This window comes from Bactrocera dorsalis, chromosome 2 (assembly GCF_023373825.1).
Source record: "Bactrocera dorsalis isolate Fly_Bdor chromosome 2, ASM2337382v1, whole genome shotgun sequence".
NCBI lineage: Eukaryota > Metazoa > Arthropoda > Insecta > Diptera > Tephritidae > Bactrocera > Bactrocera dorsalis.
In genome coordinates, this window is record NC_064304.1 from 89,626,101 (window position 1) to 89,654,071 (window position 27,971).

A 27,971-nucleotide genomic window follows, 5' to 3' on the forward strand; every position below is an offset into this window, starting at 1 on the left:
AGGCTCTCCCTGCCGTCTGCTGCCATTATTTCTGTATATTTTTTAAAAACTAAAGCTAAAGCTTGCCAGCAGGTTGGTGCAACATTCCATATATACCGTGCGAAACTAGCGCTTTGTTGGGAAGAACTGCTGACCTAACTAATCCTATCAACTAAGGAGTCACTCACATTGACCACTTAAATATTTTCGTGTCGTTATACGCAGCTTTGTTGGTATAGTAGATCAACTACACCAGAAAAAATAACGCACCATTTCACTTCGGATTTATTTTCATAAAGGACGGTCACTGTGTTTATATGCCTCAAAATCTAGTCAAGTTTTAAACGATCTAAGATCTGACATAAAGCAAAATGCTTACCATGCATGTTTTGGGTTTTCTTTTGAACTAAAGTTTTAACCTTCAAACGAGCACCCTTTTAATACATATTTTTATGTATGTAAACAAAAATCTATATACATGCTTTCAAATACATCTAATAAGTTCTCTGAAATCAAACATGCTGCAGTGTTGCTCATTTTATGCACAAATATGTACATATATTTACTCATATTGCAGCATGCGAAGACAAGATGGGCAAATGTCTTACTAGTATAAGAATAATGTGACGTTCATGCATACAAATTTATGTGAGTATATAAGAGTACACGAATATATGCAAATAAACAAGCAAAAAAGAAGAAGTGAATGAAAGTATTGAAGATAAAATGCAGCAAGACATCAACAAAGGCTACATTTTCGAATATATTGTTCATTATAAATATGTTTACTATAAAAAATATTAGATTTACTCAGAGCATAACGCAATTTAATATGCATTTTACGCAAGAGAATTGAATTGACTCAGAAAAAAGAAAAACAGAAAGTTCGCAGCTTTTTTATTTACGGCAGAGATATGAAACTGAGTTTATTGAGACTCTCTAATTGAGAACATTTCAAATCTGAAAATGAATAGATGTTTAATATTTACGCTACAAAAAACAATTATAATCCATTAATATACTCGTATAAAATTGTAAATGAATATACAGCATGAATCATACTCTATGTTGGTTGTTACGATCTTGAGGATGCACCACGTCCTGGAAGGCCTCTTGAAGCCGCTATGTATGAAATAAAGTCGATGGTCGATGTAAATGGCCGAATATCAACTCGACAGATTGCTGAAGGATTAAATATGTCTAACGCCACCATATGCAATAAAAAATCGTGTTTAAATTGCACTAGGAAAATAATATTACTTGCCGTTGTATTTCTTTGTGTTATTCAACGTTTTCGTACCGACACAAATTATGGATCACCCTCTATATAGTCGTAAATGTACGTGATTTACACTTACAGCTTTGGAAGTTGTTTGACCACACTTCCCTTTCATTACATTTATTATTGATGTTTTGTAAAAAGTTTCGTAACTCCAAAAACCCTAATAAATAAGCTAAAGCAAAATAGAATCAAAATAAATGAAAATTTGAACTTTGCTGAAAGCTTTTACTTGTGACGAAGTGAAACTTTAAACGTGCTTTTAGCATTAAACTTTAAATTGGCGATAATACCTTCAACCTTTTTGTCAAATGTGTAATTTTTTTTCTTAACTAAAATCCAAAAATAGAGACTTTTCCACTTCTTAAAAATTTATCAAAAATTTTTAAAATGCATTTAGCCTTTTAATGTATTATACAAGTTACGTGGAACACGCTACTAAAGAAGTTATAATTTCAAATTCAATTAACTATTAGTTATCCAATTTCGTTGTATTAAAGCTAATTTAAGAAATTGAAATTCTATATTCCGAAGTCTAACTTCCAAAAGTGAAATATTTGAGTACAGTTTTCGTAAAACACAATTTATAAGAAGTATATACGGCAAAAGTATGCTCGCCCAAAAGTAAAACGCTGATGGAGAAGTGTAATCTGAATAGTGACTGTTGAGTTTCTTGAAGACCTCCATCAGAAAGCGGTGTTATGGCTTCCCGTACCACAGCCACCTTGCTTCTGAGCCTATTGACTTGTTTTCGTGTAGAATCCTATACAAAAACTTCCTTTCAAGAGTATTAAGAAAACACTCCTTGAATATATGAACGGCGTACTCTCTGTTACGAACAATACCATTCAAAGGGAGGTAGTTAAATTCTTTCAAACCTCGCAAGTGCCCACTCAGACCAAATAATCTAACTTCCTCTTTGTTTCGACATTATTGTCATGCTTACAGGGTATCTCAGCTTGTACGATAACACCCGGACAAAGCAGCAATGAAAACGATCACAATGTACTTAAGTGAACCTCAGCCGATCTGTTACGTCACAACTTGCTTTCCAAAGAGGAGAACTTGAATGATTGCTTATTCACATTTGGCCCAGTAATTGAACCGTATTTATCAGAGACATGTATACCGAAAAAACCGATTGCTCTGTTTGCCGATGCTTGGGGCAACGATATACCCGTTATAATTAGTGGTACATCTTTTGAGGGTCTTCAAGACCAAAATTGGAATATGTTTGGATATACTGACTCCTCATCAAAATATGTTAGCTCTGTACCCTTCCGAAATAGCTTTACTTGTATCACAATAGTGGCTGTGAAGTGTCTCCAGCGTTATTTTTATTTCCAACCTTTGGCTGCTCGATCCATCAGAAAGAGATAACATTTATATTAAGTCTAAAAATTTAAGGTGGTAAATGTTGTTCCTATATTGTGAACGAAAGTAATTTACCATCTAATCTCCACAACGAGATAGCATTTTCGGCATGCGTTATATAGCAAATAGCTTATATTCTTAATAGACAACATGAAGATTCTACTTTGAGCAAACAATAGCACGTTACTCGTATATATGATAATTTAACATATCACGGAATTGATAAAGTCGAGTACGGAAGAAGCAAAGAATGACACAGGTGCAACCGCAGTTTCAGTTACTTCATCGTAGAACACAGTTGCCAAAATTATGGGATCGCAGTAAGTCACACGACGACCGGGAGAAAATTCTAACAGATCACATACCGGCCATCAATTAAATTAATTTTTTTGAATTCTAGAGCCGACAGTGTCCACCCCAAGTGGCAAGGTGAGAGGTCAACTGCGTGAAGGCATCTACGGTAACACCTATTACAGTTTCGATGGCATACCTTATGCGAAGCCACCACTTGGTAAATTACGCTTCAAATCACCACAGCCAGTCGAGTCTTGGCTTGGCGTACGGGACTGTACCATATGTCCGCCGAAATGTGTGCACGCCAATATTTATACCGGCGTGATAGACGGCATTGAGGATTGCCTCTATTTAAATGTATTTACGAAGAAGGTGAGCTTAACAATGTTTTAAATATAATAAAATATTGCATAATAATATTTATTTTAATGTCACATAAACCTAGCTACATTCTGCAAAGCCCTTACCGGTCTTAGTTTATTTATATGGTGGACGTTTTACAGCTGGAGATGCCACGCGTAATAGTTGGGGTCCGGATTACTTTATGATGAAAGATGTAATACTTATAACAATTGGATATCGCTTAGGTGCTTTAGGTAAGTGACGAATTATACGAAAGCTCAAAATAAGAACGGATTAGAAAAAGTCTTGAAGGAAAAAGTATTTAATCACTAATTCAGAAGAACCGAATAAGATAACTAGTTTCTCACCTCAAACCACTTAGGCTTCCTCAGTTTTCCGGAACCCGAACTTCAAGTGCCCGGCAATGCGGGCCTCAAAGACATCGTCATGGCATTGCAGTGGATAAAGAAAAATTGTCAGTACTTCAACGGCGATCCCGATAATATAACATTATTCGGACACAGCTCGGGCAGCCAGGCAGCACAACTGCTCATGTATTTGCCGCAATGTGAAAATCTCTTCCACAAAGTTATACTAATCTCCGGCATGCAAATGCACTTACGTCGCATTCCCCAACTGGAATATCGCTTCGCCAAACACTTGGGGTATAAGGGCAAAGAGGATAACCACGACATACTTGCCTATCTCAGCGCATTGCCAGCAGAGCGCCTTTGTGATCTTAAAATTTGGACGCCAGAAGAACTGAAACAATGCCCTCTTTTCGTATTCTCTCTTACGCTCGAAAATGAGTCTGCGCCAGATGCTTTATTGACCAAAGACCCACTTGATATGTATGCCAATAAGCAATCTTGGTGTCACAGTATACCGATAGTGTTAGGTGGTAACTCTTTCGAGTCTCTTATGCATTACAACTATTTCACCAAGCAACCTGAACTATATGAAACTCTCAGAAAGCATCCTGAATACTTGCTCTCACACGAAGTGAGAGAGAAATGTGATGTGCACACACAACAACAACTCGCAAAGAAGCTTGTCCGCTTGCATTTGGGTGCGGAGGAATTGGATATTGAACAATCGTTTGATGTTATGCGTGTAAGTATGTAAATTTATTTATAATTCTCTATAAACTCCAACTTATGTATAAACAAATGATGTTATAATATATAGTATGTTCATTCATGCAAACCGTTACAGTTATCGTCATATGATTTTATGTACCATCCGATATATCGCTATCTCAAAACACGAATACCTAATGCGAAAGCACCTACCTATCTTTATCGCTTCGACTTTGACTCACCTTACTTCAACTTATATCGAATAAAGCATTTTGGTAGTGAAGTGCGTGGTGTGTCTCATGTAGACGAGCTTTCCTATATTTTCTTAATGCCAAACTCATTCAAGTTGCAGCGTAACTCGAAGGAGTTTAAGATGATTGAATGCATGATAGATTGGATTACAGCCTTCGCTCGCAATTCGGATCCTAATTGTGAAAAACTAAGCAGTTTAGTTTGGAAACCACTGACTGCAGATGCCCGCTATTGTCTTAATATTAGTGATGAATTGAGCTTTGTCAAATGGCCAGAGGAAGAGATGTGTGTGTTGTGGGATCAATATTATAAGGAGACGGGTATAAGAACTTTTTAGTTGACACCACTGTGTGTGCAATGTTTGGCCACTGAACTGAAATGATTATGAAAATTTACAATTTGGTTAAGTATGTGAAAAATAAATGAAGAAGTAAGTTAATTTTTTTTTATTTCGACTTAAATGTAAAGAGTTTTTAATAGGACACTACAGAAGTAGACCCCTAGGGACAGCAAACGACGGCATATGTTGCACGCTATTTTGACATTTCTTTTGAAGATCCAAGAATGAAGTGAAGTCGAAGAAGTACGGCTCAATGACGTCACCAGCCCATCAGTAGCACCAAACCGTAATTTTTTCGGGATATAATGGTGACTCATGGCTTGTACTTCAACAGTACAAAAAAATTTCAGTGATATTGACCGGTTTTGTTTTATTTAAAAAAACTCTTGTAACGCTCTTATTGTAGAACCCGCTGTATCCTTATATGCCCGGAATTGCTTCGTTGCTATAATTCTTGAATGCGCCAACTGAATGCGTAATTAAAATGTTGCACCATCGGTGAAAAATGTTGCACAACAGTTTGTTTTTTCTTTTTAAATTATCAGGCAAGTGGACGTGCCGCATTGCCAAGCGCCGGAGCGCATTTAAAGTGCATATATAAAGTGTTATATTTAACTACCAGCCGTTACATACAAATATTCACAACAAGTATGCACGAGTGAGGCACTGCACAAGGTACAAGTCGTTATCTATGGGTAGGTAGCTAAGGGCGCCTCTTGCAACAAAATAAATAACTGCCAAATAAAGGTAAATAACAACAAGTCTATCGCATGTAATCGCTTCACTGCCAGCGAAAATGCAACAAAACGAATACAATATATCAATTAATGCAATGTAAAAAGTGGCCACCGAAATGCGCGCGAACTTCATACTTACTGCACATCCTTGCAACGCCGTGCCGCGGCCGCTATGTTGCTCGCAATGCCGGCGTAAGTGCTTGCCGAAGTGGCTGCTATAAATAAGTGCCGGTTCATGTATAAATTTCGTGTAAAAACACGGTGCAGTAGCCGGAGTAGGTCACATACTTCACATACTTTCGAGGTTACCGAGCAAATGGAAAGTGAACTTTACTCTTATTTTGGATTCGTTAATATCTTTGCGCAGTCATGGTTTGCTTTTGTTTTCCAACTTGCTTAAAGTGCACAATTTTAACTGAAGAAACAGAAAGAGAGGAAGCGGAGTTGGAGCGTAAGGATAGTATAAAGCATATATGTATATAAGTGTATGTGCCCACTTTATAGACCCGTAAAGAAGAGCAAGCTTATGGCGACGAGCGTTGTCATCAATACAATTCGCCATTGGGTTAGCAACTTTGAAAGTATTAGTCGATATTATATTAATTTGGTTTTTTCAATTCAAAGGTAGCTACATATATTTCTAAATCAATATTGACATTGTAGATCCTGTAGTGTATGTGTCCTGAAATCGTGATTTATCTCAAGTTTTTGTGAAAAAAAGCTAAAACAATTGCATAGATCCCGCTGTCTTTGGTTGCACCTAAAAGCTTATAATATTAACTCGAAATAATTCTATGAATCTTGAAGCTGCATATCTCATTTAAACAGCCTTTCCACTCCGACACTATCCTTCCACATACTGAGGCAACTCATCTATGCACTCTATTGACCATGCTCGTATTTGACTGTCTAACGCCACGCCGGTTGACTTTACAATTCTTCAAGCCACATATTTCATTTTCCGCACAAATTCAAAATCCAATGAACTTATGCAAATTGCCAGACAGTGTACAATATACAAAATATCAAGAAAGTAACAAACCAACGTCGTAATCGACACAATCTGCGTCCAAATGGCCAAAAGTCAGCAAATAAAGAGCGAAAGCTGAGTACGCAGAGACAGAGAATTGTCAAATAACAAACAAATGCGTATGTATATTCATATTTGATGCTTTTACTCAGCGGCGGCGCATATTTATTGCCACTGTATTAACCGACGTCTATGAGTGCTCTTCGTCCTTGCAATGGGTCACTGATATACAGTGATTGTGGACCGAACAAGGGCGCGTGAGGGCGCGATTGCGTATAAATTGAAATTCGTAGCAGGCTTATTATTGTGCGCTGTTTTTTTTTTTTGTTTTTGTCGACCACAAATCTTTGCTGTCTGCTGTCCGCATTAAAATTGTGGGCGTTTGTCTATTTGTGTGCCAATAAAAAGTTGATTCAACTCATTGTTAAATTTTTGATTGCATTATGGTTGGCTTATGGCGGCGGCTATTATATACTCATATATGCATGCTTTAAGTGTGTACGAATAAGTTAATGCGTGTAGTGGTCAGTTGGCTTTATTGCGAGCGGACTGGATAATGAATGAACTTTGCGGCGAGAAAGTCGGCATAATTGAGCTTGAATAAATGAAATTCAGAAAGGAAGTTTTTAAAATGTGTAAATTCAAATATGTTGAGAATGAGTTGCTTTTCGGTTTCCATATAGGGGTATATTAATATTGTCTTGGATGTTGCGCATACGCACCGTCGCACATACTTTCAGTGAAAGACTGTAAAAAGTACAATATTTTTTTCAGTTAATGCTTAATAAAGTCAACATTTTGGGAAAATTATGAGAGTTTCCTCTTGTCTGTTAGCAATACTTAGATCAATAGCGCTCTGTGGGGTAAAACTAGAATTCAGCCCGTACTGGCGTCGTGAAAATTTTTACGTTCAATTGGCAACAAAATGCGGTGAAAATACGAAAAATAAAACCGAATATTCATTGAATTTTTCTTTTTACCTTGATACAGCGGGAGTAGTTTTCTTGGTTATTATGAAATAGAATAACTTACGAGGTATGACAATTAAGTAATAAGACTGATTCCATAAAAACCGTATATTTGAAAATTATTCTACAACTCCATGCTTCGTAACATTTCTGGAACGCTTCGACTGGGATATCCGTGAGTACCCTCGTCACCGCCTGGATGTCCGTAATCGACTCAAAATGGATTCCCTTGAACCACCGATTTTTTTTAGGAAACAAGAAAAAGTCACAGGGTGACATGTCGGGCGAATAAGGCGGCTGTTGCAACACGGCGATACCTTTAGAGGCCAAATACTGGGACACGCTGAGGGCGATGTGGCACGGCGCGTTATCGCGATGAAGGATCCAGTTACGAGCGATGTCTGGGCGCACCCTGTTGACTCGTTTTCGCAATATTTCGAGTATTTGGCAATAGTAAACTTGATTCACAGTTTTCTCCGGTGTAACGAATTCTTTGTGGACGATTCCACGGCTATCAAAAAACAAACAATAATCATCGTTTTCAACTTCGACTTGCTCATGCGTGCTTTTTTCGGGCGGGGGGCGACTTACACTCTTACAATTTTAGCGTACGTTTCGGAAGCGACGCGTTACTCTTGAATTCGTTTTTCCATTTCGTGACGAGCACTACAAACACACGTCTACTCAACTTGACGCAGCAGGCGAACTAAACAAGCTATAGCAACGGTACATATATCAATGGAGATGGGAGGTATACCGGTAAAAGAGAATTTCAAGGTCACATGTTTACCACAAGCGGGGCAATAAAATTAGTCTCATTACTTAATTGTCAAACCTCGTAAACCCAATCTTACAACAATTTTTAAACTAAGGTGGAAATTAAGTGAAGCAAGGTGAAATATATTATTTTATTATATTACATACATTGTACAGTTTCATGACCTTTTGCTGAGCATTATTATTAACAACTTTCCATAGATTGATGCGTCTGCAATTGCTTCTGCGAATAAATCAAGTAAATTTAGCCAGAATGACTCCCAACCCTCTTGACCTTAGTAATTGCAGTCACAATGCATTCACGCTGACAAGGCTTCAGCCAAACAGTTAACAAATTAATAGCACAAGGGCAGTAGAGGAGCAATGTTAGCGCACATTTTGCTGTTAGTATATCTGAGTACTGTCGTAAAAAAAAAGAAATTGTGCAAAAAGACTTGAGAATTGCATAACCACAGCAATTAGTAAGCATGTTGACGCTAGCAGGCATACGGCATTGCTGAAAATATGAAGGAAATAATAAGAGCATTGCAACAACTTGCACACTACTGCATGCAATTTTGTATGTGCGAGCATTAGGGAGGGTCGTTATTTGAGAAGCAGTGTTCTTTTTAGGATTATAATGATAAACATTTCGATTGCATTATTTTAGAGTAAGAAATGTTTTTTTTTCGCCTACCAACAAATAACACTACACAATCTGCATTAAAAGCTTAAATTTTTTTTTAACTCATGCCACTCTAATACTAAAAGTAAACTCAAACTTGGCGCGTATTCGCCTCAGTGTAGACAACGCTGTTGTTTGTGTGTGTGTGTGTGTGTGAGACCGCAGCTGCAGCTTAACAAATTTTTTTAATTGAATTGCTTGCAGCACATAGCGTGCCACATACGCTTTCGCACACGTGCGCTACTCATACGCCATGTTGGCCGCATGTAGTCACGCTCACTAGCACAGCTACGTGAAGCTACATGCTGCATATTAACTTTTTAAGTATATTAATTGCCACCATTTGAACTTTATTTAATTTACGAGCGACTGCAATAATCTTGGCCGCATGCACTGACTGCGCTTTTCACTTCACTTCCTTCCTAACGCTGCGAGCTAAGTGCAGCTTTATGTGAGATTTAGTAAAACGGATGGCCCTTCCTCTACGCTCTACGCTCTCATGCTCTCTGTGTGTGTTACAGCATAGGTGTAGTGGGAGCGCCACTTGTCCATACATTCGCTCGCTTAGCTCGACTTAAGTTAAGACTTAGCCGCGCCTTTCCATGCACTGTCAATTGGTTGACTCGTTAGCTAGCTGACTGCCAGCGCACCACATGCAACGACAACAAAAGCTAGCACATTACGTTGTGGCAATTTGTGTGTGGTTGGCTCTTTCTGCTTTTTTGCCGGTTTCTCTTTTGATTTTTATCATATTATTCGCTTTTTATCCAGCTCTAGCATTGCGGTGGCAAAAGCTGTTGTTTTTGTTTTTGCTTTTTATTCATAAAACACCAATGAAGTGCAATGCATGGTTGGTATTGCATGTGAGTGTGAGCGTATGTGTGTGTGGCACACACATATCTGCAGCACGCTTATTGCAGCAACTGCAAGTCGCTCACATATGCACCCACATATAACGGGTGATTTTTTTGAGGTTAGGATTTTCATGCATTAGTATTTGACAGATCACGTGGGATTTCAGACATGGTGTCAAAGAGAAAGATGCTCAGTATGCTTTGACAATTCATCATGAATAGACTTACTAACGAGCAACGCTTGCAAATCATTGAATTTTATTACCAAAATCAGTGTTCGGTTCGAAATGTGTTTCGCGATGATGTTTTGTTCAGCGATGAGGCTCATTTCTGGTTGAATGGCTACGTAAATAAGCAAAATTGCCGCATTTGGGGTGAAGAGCAACCAGAAGCCGTTCAAGAACTGCCCATGCATCCCGAAAAATGCACTGTTTGGTGTGGTTTGTACGCTGGTGGAATCATTGGACCGTATTTTTCAAAGATGCTGTTGGACGCAACGTTACGGTGAATGGCGATCGCTATCGTTCGATGCTAACAAACTTTTTGTTGCCAAAAATGGAAGAACTGAACTTGGTTGACATGTGGTTTCAACAAGATGGCGCTACATGCCACACAGCTCGCGATTCTATGGCCATTTTGAGGGAAAACTTCGGACAACAATTCATCTCAAGAAATGGACCCGTAAGTTGGCCACCAAGATCATGCGATTTAACGCCTTTAGACTATTTTTTGTGGGGCTACGTCAAGTCTAAAGTCTACAGAAATAAGCCAGCAACTATTCCAGCTTTGGAAGACAACATTTCCGAAGAAATTCGGGCTATTCCGGCCGAAATGCTCGAAAAAGTTGCCCAAAATTGGACTTTCCGAATGGACCACCTAAGACGCAGCCGTGGTCAACATTTAAATGAAATTATCTTCAAAAAGTAAATGTCATGAACCAATCTAACGTTTCAAATAAAGAACCGATGAGATTTTGCAAATTTTATGCGTTTTTTTTTTAAAAAAGTTATCAAGCTCTTAAAAAATCACCCTTTATATTGCATGTGTGGGTGCATTGGTTAGAGTACACCAGCTCGCCAGCAATATGAATTGACATTGCTCGTTGTGCGGCAACCTAACGCTGCCGGTTGCTGCCTAACGACGCCTGGTTACCGGGTCACATATGCGGCTAATAAATTGTGTTAAATTAAAAGGAGCTGTCAGAAGAACGTACTAATGCATGCCGATATAGAGGCGTATATATACATACATACATTTGCATTTGTTCATTCACATATATACTACATTCTCTTAATTGTCTGCGTGTGGTTGTGAGAGTAGTACAGATTTTTACACTTTGCGTAAAATCAAATGAAATCCAAATTTTTAGTTTGCCGGTGTTTCTTGTGAATCTTGCCGTTGCTTGATTCATAATTAAGACTACTATTTTTCTGGTATTCCGGTAAAAGGTGAAATATTCCAACTCGCTTAATGGAACACTGTCAGCTTTGTGTTCAACGAAATTACTGAAATTTGCAAAATATGCGCACAAAGAAAAATAATTTCACAGTTTTAGACTCATAGATCAATTGATAAGTCCACGGCTCATCACAGTAGAACATATTCGTTTTTTTTATAGTAGTTCTCTTGATGGGTGAGACACTATATACAGTGATCCTCCAACCCTTCGATACCATTTTTGTAATACAATTTGACCTTTGCTTCAAAATATACCTAATTTTCGGCGATAACCTCTTCATTCGATGAAAATTTCTTCTCAGCTAGCATTCGTTCGAGATCCGAGAACAGTAAATAGTCGATGGAGACCAGATCTGGACAATACGGTGAATGTGAAAGCAATTCGTAGCCCAACCCATTGATTTTTTCCATCGTTTTCACTGAATTCTGACACATAACCTTGCCAGCCGACTGTTGTGCTTTTACACGCTTTGGAGCGGATTCATTCGTGTGCAGTACACTTCGAATGAATATTGTTTGTAAGCCAATGGATGAAACATGCCTTCATCATTTTAGCGATGCATATATTCTGGCTTATTACTCTTAAACACCTCCAAACACTGTTCCGCATCTTCAGCTCGTCGTTATTTTACGTCAAAAGTGAGCTCGTGCAGCACCCACCTTAGACAGATACCCACAAAGACTCATACTCAAATATTCGTGAATTATATGTTGTACTCGTTCAATTAATATCTTTAGAGTGCCTGCTATCAAGAAGAACTTTACTTTACGCTCATACAAAAAATTTTTAAGGACGTTCTGAGATTGTTGTCTAGAGCAGTGTCTGAAAACTCGTCATCAAGCCAAGTTTTTTCTTCAACTTTATTTTTTTCTTTCAAAAATCAATATATTTTTTTATCATCGCAACAGCAGACAGCTATCAAATACATACACGAGCCTTTTGAAGGTTCAATTGACCTCGCATCTATGAACTCGGTTAAAGCAGTCACTGGATTTTGACATATCTAATAAATTAAATTTTTGCGAACCCAGCTCTGGCCTCTCACATTTAGAGTTTCCACGAAAATTAAGTTAGTAAATTGATATCAATTCTCACATGCTGTTAGATTTGGCGGCCTAAGTTCTATTGTGGCCTCCCCTCTTTTACAGCGACTCAAATAGCGCATACCATTGTATACCAGCTAAGCTTTATATGAACTCTCTTTTGATTCCGAAAAGCCATTTTGTAAGTTTTTTAAATCGATTTGTACACATTTCTTAAAGAAGAGGAAAGTTAAGTACAAAGACAAAATGCAAGAGAAAAAAAATTAATGAATGTTATTGTAAATACCATTTTCTCAAATATTTTAAAAGGCAAAGGATGCCTCAGTTTTCAGTATAATTAAGGGAAAAATATAATACTGAGTAAATTATAGGTAAAAGTTTTATTATATCCAAATTCTGATATACCGGGTTTTCCAATAGGGTTGATACGATTTCTTATTGTCACTTCAGCCACTTTTAATGTGCCATGATCTGTACTTCCTTTTCATTGTATTCAGGAATGTTAACAATACCTCATGGAAATTATATATTTATCATGGAAAGAACAACGTTTGCAAGTTTTCAATTTCATTATCTAAATAATTGTTCTTCAATTTGTGCTCGCGTACATTTTCTTCACATAATGTTCAAGTGCCAAAAAACAAAGTAATGAAAGCACTGAAAATATTGCTGCCGTTCAGGCAAGTGTTGCTGAAAACCGCAATTTGTCGATTCCAAGACTTTTTTAAGAATTGGGGCTGCCTTAAATCACAACAAGGGGGATTTTGAAAAGGGAATTGGGCTCTATCTTTATAAATTTTCTCACACAAGATTTTACCTTGGAATAATTTGAAAACGATATCGATTTTTTAAGAAAATCATCTTCTCCAATGAGCCTTACTTTCATCTAAGAGGTGACTTAAATAAACAAAACTGTCGATTCTGGTACGAAGAAAATCCACAAATTACATATTAATTACCATTAGATTCATTTAAATTCACAGTTTGGTGTGGGTTTTTATCCTGACAACATCTCGGGGCTACGTGCCACACAGCAGGTCCAACAACCGAGTTATTGCGACAAAAGCTTCGAGACTCGTAATTTCAAAACATTGTGACATTAAATGGTCTCCTAGAAGTTGTGATTTAGTATCATTACACTATTTCTTAGGTAGTTATTTGAAGTCATTGCCATATTGAAATAAACCAGACTATTTTTAAGCTTGAAAAACTAATATTGAACGTGCTATTCATGACATAGGACTTTATTTATTGGAAAAAGTACTCGAAAATTGGATTTACCGAGTTCGTTCCAAAAAAAGGGCCTTGGAGGCCATTTTAATGTTGTTATATTCAGAACTTAATTATGTATATCGATTCTACTTCGCACTCCATAATTTTCTTAACAAGATCATGTGTTTTTTTAAAGAAAGCATAACAAGCTTATTGGAAAACCCTGTATCATATAAATGTATAAATATTTCAAAAAACCCAATCTGTAAGAAAAAATAAACTTTACGGAAGCAGTTGACAATCATTATGTCAATGAACCTGAATATTATATTGTAATGAAAAGCGTTTCGGAATACTATTATCATATATAATTTATATGATAATGTACGCAATATATATTTTGTGGCTATACTGATAAAACCGCATAGCAACAGTTGCAATTGTTGTTATTGCGTTGTTGCTCTGTCACCGCATTTCCGCCTTTGTCAAGCTCATGACACGCTCTCAACTAAAAACTGATTGGCACACTTTGACAAACCGTGTAAACATGTGCTTATTCCAAAAATAGGACGCAGCCGCTTATACACATTTTAATATAGAAACTTTGAACTTCGCCGACAAATATTAGCTTTGGGTGTGCTACCCGAATCCTCCCCTGATTTCCATGCCAATAAAGTATCTAAAAAGGCAGGCATTAGTGTTATTGCTTTTCCTCATACAATATACTATTCAGTATACATATGTACATACATATACTCGTATATACATAGATTCACTTATATAATATTTGCACTATGTCACTTTGTTGTCGAACTTGAACAAGTGCATTGGTTGTGCATATTTTTTGTCAATATTTTTGAGGAACTTCTGGCATTAAAGGTATAGCGTACGTTGGTTGCCTTAAAGTATGCAACGTAATTTACGCATATTTGCTTTTGTCACATACTCTACGTTATTTGGGCGTTCTCATAAGCGGCAATGGGTTAGAGTGTCGCAAAAAAATCTTCTTCAGAAATAATGTCGTCCGCTCGGGAATGTAGCTGCCGTTTTCTGAGAGCATTTTTGAACGCGGACAGAAAAAATCCGATCGAATACTAGTCGATAATAATGAAAATAGAGAATGATTTCCTGAAAAGCTCATAGCTTTGCCATTACCAGCGATTTCACTATAACTATACGTTCATGCGAATCAAGAAAATGGCTCTTCTTAATGAATTTCAACTTTTCCTCAAACGGCTTCGTTAGAATAGAGTTGGTTAGGTTATCAACAAAGTTTCTATTTTCTCCACCCATACATTAAGCGGAACTTCCTAGCATTAAGGCCAAAAATCCTACCATTTGTTTATTTAGCAAGTTCCTTTAGAGGAGAAAGCCAAAATCATTTAGAGTTAATTTTACTTTGGATCTCAAAATTTATAAACTTAACAGAGTTTTGATGGATTCACGAGAATTGGTTCTAAACTAGTGGGACTAGTGAATTTTTTCCAACTGTCTAAGTAAGTTTTTCCGCCTTTGGACATAACTTAACTTAATGCTAAAACTGGACATCCTTGAGTTCACTCTTTTTTGCTTTCTTTGTTTGTTGTATAAATCCCACAGAGTGTTAGAAGCATTTTTTATATACATATACACACATACATATGACTTACTGTTCGCATGCTGTTGCAGAAAAACAGCAACATCCTAGACTAGTAGTTCAGACACTGTGTGCAACAGCATCAATTCGTGCGGGTGTTTGCAACAAAAGAACAACAACGCTGTAAGTCCAACAAAAAATGGCCACAAGTGGACAGTGTGCAGCAGACATACACTCACCTATTGCGAATATGTAGCAATAGATTGTAGCTGTAACAACGTCGATAGCAGCGACATCAGAATTTGTCGAAACCGCATATTTGGGGCTTTGTTAGCTGGCACATAAATAAACAGATTCGAGTGCACAAAGCGGGGTCAAACACACACAAGATGAGAGCAGGCACTCGATATCGCAGGCAGCGCTCCAGTGATGTTGGCAGAGTTCGTTACCTTTTGTTGGTTATTTTCTCAATGCATTAGCATCCCTTGTCGCGAGCGTGTCGCTTTTATCCATGCACCTCACTCGGTTCATTGGCGGTGGCTCTAATTCGCGGAGTGTGGCTTGGCTACGTGTACACAGACCGAGCACTGGCGTTGTGTCGCTAATTAATGCACGCCACGCTGGCCGATGACCCACGCACATTTACAAGCGAGTGCATTGAGAAATGCATGACAAAAATTTTATAACTGGCTTCTGAAATGGCTAACGTGGGTAAACCCACGCAGATTGAATATAAGGATGGCACTCAGTGTGAAACTAGTCGAAAATCTGAAATCTGGATTTTTATACAGTAGGACATGCTATTCGGGTGTCAGTGTTCTTTATAAGCGGTTGTGAAATATCGATGAGGGTTCTTTAAGTTCTATTGAATTTTTATATAAAAGGTATGAGGGAGTTTGTTTTTTTGATGGTCGATCATATACCATAGTGAAACAGTTTTTTGAATCAATTGAATTACAGAAGTTGGCGAGGATAATTATATACTATGAAGGCCCTTCCAAGCCATGAAACCGCGGTTTCATAAGGATGCTTACAAGAATATGAGAATCAGGCTCGATTTCTCAAAGAGTTGATCATCAACCAAACAAATTACTTTTGTGTCTATAATATCCCCAAGTATAACTTGTGGTATAGATAAAAAATTGAGCTTTCTCACAACCAGAAAATAACGCTTTGTCGAGATTGTTTGATTTGCGAAGCTATCATTCTTTATCTACCTACCTGAAATATGTACAAATATAATAACTTTTATATATAAAGATCCACCTACCTATATTTTTTTTAAATCAATTCCAATCAAAGTGATACGAATAGCGCCACTATAGAAAGGACGCCGATTTCCTTGCCACCTGCAGAAGGCAATTCACATACCTAAAGCCTTTAGGCTGCGAGACATAAAAAATCACTACGAAAGTGCCGCTAGCATTGTTTGACAAGTCGATTTCCAAAACGCACCAATACTTTGGAATTGCAAACTTTGCTCACAGCAGCGCAGACGATTATTTTCTGCTTACATTTACACGAATGCACATAAGTAGGCAGAAATGGCACAATTCTTGCTTCGAAACTTATAAAATATGAACGTTAATGAGAAAAGTTTTATTTAATTAAACTAATCGAAGTTCGGCGCATTTGCTTTGATAATAAGTACAATTATTTCAACAAGGTATGCACGCCGAAGCTGCTGCAGCCATCTTTTTGTAGTGAAAATTCAACTCGATGAAATTGCCTTCCATTAGCTATACAAATTAGAGAATTCATTGTTCGAATGTGTTGGCGGCAGGAGAGGCATAAACTTGTGCTAACAATGAAATTAAACTTCACTTTGATTTTTGCAATTAATAATAGCGCAATTTCTCATTTAGGCTTACAATCGCGTAGCCGTTGAATAAAATTGGTGTATATGTCAATAAAGTGGAATTGATGTGCGGATATTTTTGAGCAGAAGAATTTTAAGAAGCGTAATAACTTTTTAAGTATTAGCCGTTGACTTTAATAATTACTTGTACATACTGCAATGGATCAAATTATAATTTTTTTATCACAAATCTGTGTATTTCCTTTTCTTCTTCTGAATCACTTTATACAATAGTCACTCATACGCCTCGTTGGTAGGTCTGCTATCATTAGGAAGGAATATTTTTTGTCTACTTGTTTTTAACTTTATTGCACAGTAAGATCTTAAACTTGGAAGTCCAGTTAACGTTTCTGAAAGCAATCTAATATTCCAACCGATATATATATATATATATAAATGTAAATCAGAGAAAAGTATATAATTAAATCACCAATTTTGCAGTTCTCATATTGACCGCTGTGTATATACCAAAAATACAACAAAGAAGATAGTACTAAAATATTCAGTTATGGGGTCGTTAAACCTATATTATCCGGTGCTAACTTTATAAAATGATGCGTACCTTGTAATGTTCTGGCAAAATTAAATAATTTTCCTTTTTCCAACAATCACATTTACTAAGTATTTTTAGAAAAAAAATAAAATAAAATAAAAAATATCCACACTATTCCATTAAATCTCATATTTTAAAGTACAAATCTCACCATAAATTTATTTTCAGATTAACACATACGATAACTAAAAGTATATCACTATAATAAGGAATACCCTTAACTTGTCACAAACAGACCGGATCACTGTATTTAAAACTAAACTTTATAGTTACGCAGATTATACACATTTAAAATATTTACAATTGACAGCTGAAAGTAATTAGTATCTTTCTGCTTGAAATCGTTGCTTCTAAATAACCATCCCTTGTAATATGAACCGTGCACTTAAGAGAAAAATTTGAAAGCATGCTGTCTAAAAAACAATAACATTGAGGTAGACAAATGACCACACAGTCATGGTAGCCCGCTGAATTGCGGCCCGTTCACAGTTTTTCCGGCGCATAAAACTCGGTCCACACTTTGATCTGGTCCATTCCCGGCAATTCAATGAATTCTATTTTTTCGCTAATATTTAGGCATTTAATGTCGCCCACTTCACGCGTGACCGGCTCGAATATCAAGTCCTCCAACATATCACAATTCGGGTCACTATTCGCCGCAAAACTGGTCCATATGTCAACCATGGTGCGCGTAATTTCATGCTCTTTGGAATCCTTCGGGGGCTTATGTGAAAATAAGGCATAAAAGAGATAGCAGAGATCATCACCGTGGCAAGTGCCCTGCACGTCGCGACCGCAGAGAATATTACGTATGGCATTACCATCGCGCGAATCATAATCGAAGCGATACACATATGTGGGCGCTGAGCTGTGGCGTTGACGAGCGAGCACCGTGCGGTAAATGGGCACCCAGAATTCACGATGCGAATTCAGCTGTTTTTTAAAGAGTTACGATGAGAGTTAATATTCGCGGCAAGAATGAGATAATAAAAAACACACTCACCTCCAAAAACTTCATCATTGTGGCACGCGAACATTCCTCATCGCCGAAGTAAGTGCTTTTGAGTTGGAGACCGCAAGCCTCTGCCTTCTCTGAATCACGATCGAAACCGGCATCGATTGGCACAAGGTTTTTACAATTCTTCACTTCATCTAGTGTTGCGGGGCGGCGTGTTATTTCTGCGTATAAAAAATTTTAGTTTCATTGTTCAATCCGTAATATTTTTTACGCACCTGGATAAAAGATTAAACCCTCAAAACTAGTGCCACCAATAATGATCGGTATATCATTGCTCCACGTCTTTTTCAATAACTCATACGGGTGTTCACTCAACACACATTGTTCCGTCCAATAGGGCTCCACAGTAGGTACGAAGGCAAAAAGTGTACGGTTGTGTTTCTCTTCTTTTGTCAGCACCATGCCATTGCCACGCACAAGATCAGGTCCTTTTGTATTCGCTAAGTAATCGTATACATCTGCATCGATATCCTCACCCTGGTAGCCCAATGCCTTAGCTAAACGATATGCCCAACGCTTGTTTGGTACATTCGCCCAAGAGCAGAGCGCGCTGCCGGACATGACGATGCCTTTGTTTACCAATCCTTTAGACTGCTCACTAAGCAGGCAAATATGCGTGGACGCGCCACCAGCGCTTTCACCAAAGACAGTAATATTGTTTGTGTCACCACCGAAAGCTGCGATATTTTCTTTTACCCAACGTAGTGCCATTATTTGATCTTTAATGCCAGCATTTCCAGGCACTTTCACATTGGGATCATCCAAACGTAGAAACCCAAATGGTCCAAGGCGGTAGGCAATAGTTACTAGCACGATATCCTTGTGCATGAAGAAATCTGGGCTGTACATATCACGTGTGGCCTCGCCTATTTGAAAGCCACCGCCATATATCCAAACCATTACAGGTTGAGCTTTCTCTGGTTTGATCTGGAAACAATCAATAAGAAATGCAATATAAAATCGAGGTGGTCGGCAAGAAGGTGGAAAAGTAAGGAAATATTTGGAAAATGAAGTTTAATTCCAAGAGCCTTAAGTAGTCAAAATAAGACACTGGTAGGGCATTTGCTCCGCAGTAATGTCGGCTTTCACCCCTCAAGTTCAAAATTATGGCATCTATATACTTACACTCTTTGTAAACACATTCAAGTATAAGCAATCCTCTGATCCCTTGTATTTACGAAATATAACATTCGTCTGTAGGGGCTTCTCGGCGGGGCCAGTGCCATCTAGCACGCCTTGCCAAGGTTCAGCCGGCACGGGCGCCCGAAAACGCAGCTCACCCAACGGTGGCTTCGCATAAGGTATGCGCTCAAAGCTGAAATACGAATCGCCCCAAATGGTGAGACGCTTCACACCTTTTACCTCGCCTTTGTTGGTCTTGGCCACCTCATAAATTTTTGTCGTGTGTTTACTTTGTTCATATTTGAACTCGAGGACCCTGAAACGGAAATAAAAATCGTATTTAGTGAATATTATGCAAATGGCAAACGTTGCCAGATTATTTATAGCGATTTTAAGCAAATTTAAATTTTTTTATTGTGCAAGCGATGCCAAGCGGAACGTTATATATACATATAGTCTATTCAGTGCGCAAAATAAATCTTCGCGCATGCGCACTGCCCATCGAGTGCGCACATATTGCAACGCTAAATACTTTTAGTGGGCGTGTTTTACCGCTTTTATTGGTTTTTCGCTTAATGTAATATATTTGCTGTGATTATTGTTTCTGTAAGTGATCGTATGGTGTGCCGGCACGCACAGGTAGCCGACAACTTGTCATGCCAGCGGCTTTAAGTGCAAACTTGAACAAGTACGTCTAGCGGTTTCGCTACACAATTGAAAGTAAAACAAGCAATCTCAAAAATAAACAAAAGAAACGAACGAGAAGCGACGAAAAAATATTACATATTTACGAGTAGCAAACAACGACGACAAGCCGTCAGCATGACAACTTCGTAAATAGCAAAATAAAACAAAAAGCGCTAAAGCGTCTTGCTAAGAGGTGTGAATCAAAACAAAACACGTTCACTCGTAATGCTCTCCTCGCAAATCACTGAATCTTGTTGCCTTCACATGCATGAAGTTTTAACTTTTTATTCACCTTCGGAATGTATTTTACGATTTTCATTGCAAAAATGCATGCGCATTAATTTCACCGTCAATAACAAATGTCCAGCTATGTGTACTTGTATGCACTTGCGACTTAATATAATATTATGGAATTTTGGTGACCAGGTATCATACATATGTTGCAGAAACACAAATTTATGTGACCTACTTTGTAGATTTTAAGAATGACAGAGAGTAGTGCTTTGTTTCTGAAATTTGTTTTAAACCATTCAGCTTCTCACCACAATTTCTGTGGTGAGTTGAGTGCTTTGAAGATGACAGTTTTTTGCCGCTGGTTATACTAACCGAAATACAGTGTAATAATATCTGAGAAAATTGAACATAACAATTTATAAATTAATATATTCTTAGAGAGTGGGAGTTTGGTTGGTACTTCGTTGTGTCGGTATTTATATTTAATTGAAAAATTGAGGTAAATATATATTTTATAATATTTGGTATTAAAAATGTACGATATGATCATTGAACTTCCCTAATTTTAACAAAATAACGCATCATTTCTCGCAGTCTATCTCACTTTTGATGTTTTTTCAAAACGCTAATACAAGAACAGTCTATAGCACGAACAGTCATCGTATAACTCATTTCCAGCGCCACATCTATAAATTAAATTAGTGTTTCAAAGTTCACAACATCAAGCGGGTAATAACTGTTTCAATTATCTGTCAGCAATTTACATTTAAATAAAATAGTAGCAATTATAGAACTTAATACAATATTTCCAGCAGCTCCAATAATATATAATACACAAGATTTAATCACTTAATGTTACATATGGTGAAAAGTACAATATACCAATATAAGGTATGGCATATAATTCGAAATTAAATTTGATACAGTGATAACCAATCGGATTACGCATGACTGACTTCGCATGCTGTCGCTCATTTTGACCTTTAGATCAAGTTTAACAATTTTTCTAAAACGGTTTATAGAAATAACACCTGCCTTTGTCATCTCACGTAATTAGTGTATTTAGGCAAATTTAATTTATTTGCGGTAATTGTAACCGTAATTAATAACTTAGAAATTTGCATACACATTTTATATTATATTGTTGCGCTCATTGTAAGCTAGTCGTTCAAAGTGCAGTCAATCTGTCATAGTCGCTTTGACGTAATTATAAATAAGGTGTGTATTGGGTTATTTATGTACATTGAGAATTATTTATTCCCTGCAATAATGAGCTTGATGTTTATAGTTAACACTCTCAGAGTGATCCGATACTAAACCGTTAATTAATTATTTTTCATAGCCACATTTGCCAAAATCGCTTACTTATAATCCCAAAATGCATAAAATCGGTTTATAATTATAGCAATAGTTTTTCAAATATTTCCACTTTATTTAGTTATACAGTTGACAAAAAAAGTCTACTTTAGTCGGCTTGTCACAATTGCGCTTACGCTTGGTTTTTAACGCAGTGCGACAACATAAAAACACTAAACTAAAAAATTATCATTTATTGAACACTTTGAGACTAATTTATAAGTAACAATTGCATTCAAGTGACATTTATGACAAGTAATTATAAACCTATGGTTATATTGTTATAAATGTTTATAAATATAAATCGGTTTTAGTAATTAAATGACACTAAGTGGATTTTTACAATGCAGCTATAAGTGTAAATTAGAATATTAACAAGAATAATATATATATGCATATTCTTATATATAAAAATTACGTGTCACGTTGTTTGTCCGCGATAGACTCCTAAACTACTGAACCAATGAAATTTAATAGTATGAACGTATGCAAAATTAAACCTCAAGTACAATCCCTTGGAATCTTATATATTAAATATATTTCTTTATTGGCTTCGTTTCAAGCCATCGAATTACAAATTTGAGAAATAGTTGTTTGTGAAGCTGGTATAATTGAAAGCAATTGGTATAAGCAAACGTGACAGAACGGGAAGAGTTTGTACCATTTTCTTACGATATTAACTACGTGCTTTCCCTTACAGATTATCAACTAGATCTTCAACTGGTATAATTCTCACAAACTGGTATAAGAGTTTGTACCATTTTCATACGATATTAACTACGTGCTTTCCCTTACAGATTACCAACTAGATCTTCAATTGGTATAATTCTCACAAACTGGTATAACCAAATTACGTATAAAATAGAGTAGTAAGCGATTATACGAGTTTATTTCGGGTATATTTATACTCCAAAAACTCAGCTAGAAAACCTTCCTGCTGATCTTTGATGTCAATTTTGCAAGATTTGTATACTTAGCGACTCATGCTTAGCGAATAGCGAATCGAAGGTGTTTTTTACTAGTTTCCTATATTAAACAGTTATAATTGCACTGTTATATAAACATATGGCGCTAGATAATTATTCCCCCGTTATAATAATAACTCACCAAAAAAAAGTAACAAGTATTAATGCAATTTCATTCGCCACATCAACTCAGCTATATACAATATGTAATTAGAGAAAAACAATAACAACATGTGGAACCTGATATTATATTATTGTATTATATTTGCATATATTATATTTATACTTGTACATATGTGTATAGTAGATTATTTTATTACCTCCATTAAATTACCAGCAAACGCATTTATAATTCCTTTGTGCAATTGCAGGGCGACGGGTATAAAAAACTTCATAACTTAAATTACAATAATACATTTATCTAAGTTTACAGTTAAATAAGTTATTTGCTTGCAGTAAGTGATGCCCAGTGGTATCGTAGCACTTACAGTAATTGTAGGTTTATAACTTCTTTATGTCGTATGGTAGGTATATGGTATATGTACTTACATATCGCTCATTTGCTGCAAGACCGGCATAAGTCAAAAAAATCGATTCGCCAGAAAACGCGTTTAAAGTTTTCCACTTACTACAACCTTACACGGTGACTCCAACCATACACCTCTTCTCAAGCGGATATAAGAGGTATTCATATGAATTTTTCACTCAACATGAAGTATGATATAACGAACAATTCTGCAGCATTAACTCCAAAATCACGTTTTTTGAATTATGCCGGTCTTGCAGCAAATGAGCGATATGTAGACATTATATAAATGCAATACAACAAATGGAAATTTTCTGCGCTCGCTGACATCAAATATCGTACATTTCTCTTCGCGTGTAAAGTTGTGTACGTCTATTTACGAGACATGTTTATTTGTACAATAATACATACATATATGCATTGGCGTCTTTGCATGACCAAAAACGTGCATCTCATCAAAGTGGGTAAAAGCGGTGAATCATTGAATATACAACGAGTTGACTTTTGAGTTTATGTGTACTCAGAATGTACGGTGGATGCCATAGTCGCGTGCGCTGAGTGTGCGGCCATCATTTTTGGAAGACAGTGAGCTTAACCGTGGTCTGGGAAATGTGTTTGGATTCGAGTAAGTTTCGGGCATGATAAGAGCGCTCTTAATTTATTAAATTTTACGATTAATTTTAAGTCGTAGAGCCTAAAAAATAGATAGCTGAATAGGTTATTCTGCAAACTCAATCGACCGCTTCGGGATAACCATTTTGAGTCAATTGAAGACATTAAACGTAAAAAAAATCACTATGCGATTGACCGATATTCCGAAAATTGACTTTATCAACTGTTTCGAGGATTGTAGAAAACAGTTATATTCTGACCAAGAGGGATTACTGTGAGGAGTTATGAACAAAGTCTTACTAAATTCTGATCTAAGATTCCCTGGTATTCTACGCTACGCTAAACGCAATATAAGCAAGAAAAAACGTTAATTTCGGCTGCCTCGAAGATAATATACCCTTCACAGGTGCATTTCTTTTACTAACTATGTGTCTAGTTTGTATGGAAGCTATATGCTAGAGTAAGCCGATCTGAACAATTTCTTCGCTTATTACATAATTTTCGTAGAAAATAACCTCTGCCAACTTTTGTGAAGATACATTGTCAAATGTGAAAGTTTTCCATACAAAAACTTGATTCCGATTGTTCAGTTTGTATGGCAGCTATATGTTATAGTGGTCTGATATCGGTAGTTCCGTCAAACAGCTTCTTGAAGAGAAAATGACACAGAAGGACATGCCTAAATCGACTCAGCTCGACATACTGATCATTTATATATATACTTTATAGGGTCTACGACGCTTCCTTCTGGGTGTTACAAACATTGTGACAAACTTAATATGCCCTGTTCAGGGCATAACAAATATAATAGTACTTTCAAGAAAAGTGTCAAGTAAGGTTTTGCTGTAATGTCGAGGGGTAGCATCTTAAATACCGGTGTTCACTGAAGATTTGTAAGCTATTGTTTACATATATCTCTTCATTATATGCAATCTCATCATGTCAAATTCACTGACAGTTATAGTCAATTGGCAACGATTTACTGTTTAGTTTAATATTAAAAAGTTATAACTCTCGCAAAGCCAAGCTAGTCAAAGTTGTGCTTGTCAATCAAGTGAACGCGGAATATCGCCAAGTTTGATTTGAAATTTTTTTGGCATTTCAAACAATTTTCTACCAGTTTAACGTCATTAAATTTGTCTTAAATAAATGAAAGGTTTGATGTTGGAAAGCTCAAACTTGTGATAGATCCACAACAGCTGTGTAAGTAAATTTGAGTAACATTTTAGATCATTGCCATTATATATACATAGGTTTTTAACTTCCTCTGATATATCTGCTAGAAGACCTAATTCTGAAGCCTAATTTGGTAGTCGAATAACTCTTTTTTATTTTGTCAATAGATGTCATTGCAGTCGTATATCTCCAAAGCTACCAACCTAATGGAAATGTGAGACTTTCAGCTTCTTCCAAAAAATAAATTAAGTTCGGGGAATTCAATTTACACTGATGAATGTTTTACACTGATAGAGTAATGTCTCTAGCGGAAAAGTGGCAAAAAGCGGTCAACCAAAATGGTACATATTTTTTTATACATATTTATTAGAAAAAATACAAAAAAATAAGTTGCAGTTTGATTAGAAAAGACTTTTTCGACTACACAATATTTTCAAAATAAAATTCGAAACCGCACAAGACAGCTGCGAAATCAATTCCACTATCTGATTTTAATCTTATCTGACATTAAATACATTAATAGGTGCGAAGCAAAGTATTTTTTATATCGGTTAGAAGGTAGTTTATAATGTATGTTGTACATTCTAGTACTATTCACTTGTATGATTTTTTATTGGTTTTTTTATATGGAGTTGAGTTAACATTTTAACATACGGCGTGGTAAATTAAGGTCTATAGCGGCGCATAATAGGTTTTGGTTAACAAAAGTTGCAGTTTAAAATCAAGACAAGTGTGGACGCTGTTTTGGATAAGTTCCACTTCTAAAGTTATAAATATTTGGATGTTCAATGAACCTCAAATATACACGAACACTCAGCTTAAAAAAAGACGATAAAGTGACCTTTTCAAAGAAAGAAAAAAATATTTATATTTCATACATTCCTAGTATACAATTCCTTTTGTCAAAAATTGTATAGTTATCAACAAATTCTCATATGTAAATTTGATTTAATAATTTTGGACTTTGAATTGATTCCAGCATTTTTTGATTAGGATTGAATTAAATTGGCTGTAAATTTCCATTCATCCACAATAAAAGCTTACGCGAAGACAGGTTGCTTCTTTGTTTTGAAATATGCACAAAAAAGTTGAAAACAATGCCGACTTAGCACAAGCTGTGTAGTTCATTGTACGTTAATCTCAACGTTTAGGTCATAAAGCTAATTGCACCAATTTCTGTTCTAAATTTTGTTTTAATAACAATTTATTAGCGTACAGCTATCCCTACGTGGTAATGCTTTCACGAAACTGAGGTTATGTGAACCAAACAAAGAACTTGAGCGTAAAAATAAACTGAACTATTTCGATAAAAACCGGATATCACTTTCGTTTAAATAATTCAGCACCCTAGTACCAGCTATACATATATTTAGACATAAATATTTTTGGGAAAGTTTCAACTCACTAAATTAAGCAGAAACTACACAAAAAATTTCAAAATTTTAGAAACGGCACGCTAGTGTATTATTACAAAATCAAAAACATTGTAATTTGCCACCTGCCATCAGCAGCGACCGCTCCGTGTCAGCGCGCTCGCTTGCGGTCATTGTGCAAATTTTCTTGCCGCGAGCGGATGTGCGCACATACACACACAACTCTGCACGCACACTTCCATTCAGCTCCATTAGCATAACGGTAATATGTATATGTATATAATTGGATGCACAAATATATATATGTAAGTATTTAGTATATGTATATGTGAGGTAAATATGTGTTTGCTATTTTGTTGAACTCACTTAAAGGTCAGCTTCAACATATCCATAAATGAGAGTGAACTCATTTTGTGCGCGACTATTAAGCACTTTGACACAAACTATTGGAGAAAACTTTCAGCAGTTTTTTTTTTTTTTTGCAAAAAAGTATTTTTTATTTTTTTGAACTTTTCGAAACAGATGGATGTAATTTGGCTTTGCACTTTGACACTCTCCGTATTTACATACGTTATTTAGTTTTCGTTACTAATTACACTTTGATTACTAATATTTTTGATGAATTTTTAATAATGTCTATCAACACGCACACACAATATGTATTTTTTATGTATGCAAGCGGATAGCGAAAAAATACGCTCCACACGTTATGTATAAGCAACAACAAAAAGGCACAAAATGCCGAATCACTTTATTACCAAATCGACAAAGTTACCAAGAGCGTCTAACAGCCAGCGGCTTTGTCCAAAAAGTTGGTAAGTGTGCCAGCGCTTCACAATCAAATGGAAATCTACTAACAAACTGGTTGTGGTAGATATACAAAATTGTTGTTGTTGTAATTATATTCGCAATATTAGTTGCAGCAAGCGTGTTTGTTTCCGTTTCTTATTGAAAAAATTATAAACAAAAGTATTTCAAGGAAGTGGCAACTGAAGAGCAAAGCGAAAATGCAACTTCTGCGCTACGATTGACAGGTGAAAGGAAAGCACAAAATATCACTTCAAATAATAAATGTTATTAAAATCACTTTCGTTTAAGCAAAGCGCGAAACCAACTGGCGATAGTAGGGCAAAATTGTGACTGAAGCAAAGTGTTCACTAAGGCAGCGAATGAAGGCAGTGAGACCCCGAAAGTTGCATTCAAGCGGCCACCGCGTACAACGGTTAGCGATC

The 27,971-nt window shown here is 36.5% G+C and overlaps 2 protein-coding genes across 4 annotated transcripts; one reads left to right on the forward strand and one right to left on the reverse strand.

The window, feature by feature from the left end:
• Positions 1-2,882: 2,882 nt before the first annotated feature.
• Positions 2,883-5,046, forward strand: LOC105230318 (esterase B1). The gene is made up of 5 exons (XM_049447064.1): positions 2,883-2,952; positions 3,027-3,298; positions 3,372-3,522; positions 3,651-4,381; positions 4,484-5,046. The coding sequence occupies exons 1-5, from the start codon at positions 2,883-2,885 to the stop codon at positions 4,934-4,936; spliced, it is 1,677 nt and encodes a 558-aa protein (XP_049303021.1). The 3' UTR covers positions 4,937-5,046.
• A 12,755-nt stretch (positions 5,047-17,801) lies between these two features.
• Positions 17,802-27,914, reverse strand: LOC105230317 (esterase B1). 3 transcript variants are annotated; one of them, XM_011211017.4, is made up of 5 exons: positions 27,106-27,914; positions 19,814-20,126; positions 18,904-19,615; positions 18,674-18,849; positions 17,802-18,603 (listed from the first exon to the last, which is right to left on the reverse strand). In XM_011211017.4, the coding sequence occupies exons 1-5, from the start codon at positions 27,147-27,149 to the stop codon at positions 18,154-18,156; spliced, it is 1,695 nt and encodes a 564-aa protein (XP_011209319.2). In that variant the 5' UTR covers positions 27,150-27,914; the 3' UTR covers positions 17,802-18,153. The 3 variants fall into 3 exon arrangements, with proteins under 3 accessions (XP_011209319.2, XP_049304267.1, XP_049304268.1); XM_049448310.1 differs by lacking the exon at positions 27,106-27,914 and adding an exon at positions 20,594-20,649; XM_049448311.1 differs by lacking the exon at positions 27,106-27,914 and adding an exon at positions 20,261-20,279.
• Between the last annotated feature and the right edge of the window lie 57 nt (positions 27,915-27,971).

Excerpts from the sequence above, each read along its gene's own strand:
- LOC105230318 (XM_049447064.1), top strand. The coding sequence starts at position 2,883 with ATGACACAGGTGCAACCGCAGTTTCAGTTACTTCATCGTAGAACACAG. Across the intron at positions 3,299-3,371 it reads TAAATGTATTTACGAAGAAG|CTACATTCTGCAAAGCCCTT; the intron begins GTGAGCTTAACA and ends ACATAAACCTAG. Across the intron at positions 3,523-3,650 it reads ATATCGCTTAGGTGCTTTAG|GCTTCCTCAGTTTTCCGGAA; the intron begins GTAAGTGACGAA and ends CAAACCACTTAG.
- LOC105230317 (XM_011211017.4), bottom strand. The coding sequence starts at position 27,149 with ATGAGTTCACTCTCATTTATGGATATGTTGAAGCTGACCTTTAA. Across the intron at positions 19,616-19,813 it reads TGAATGTGTTTACAAAGAGT|ATCAAACCAGAGAAAGCTCA; the intron begins GTAAGTATATAG and ends GATTGTTTCCAG. Across the intron at positions 18,604-18,673 it reads CAATGATGAAGTTTTTGGAG|CTGAATTCGCATCGTGAATT; the intron begins GTGAGTGTGTTT and ends TTTAAAAAACAG.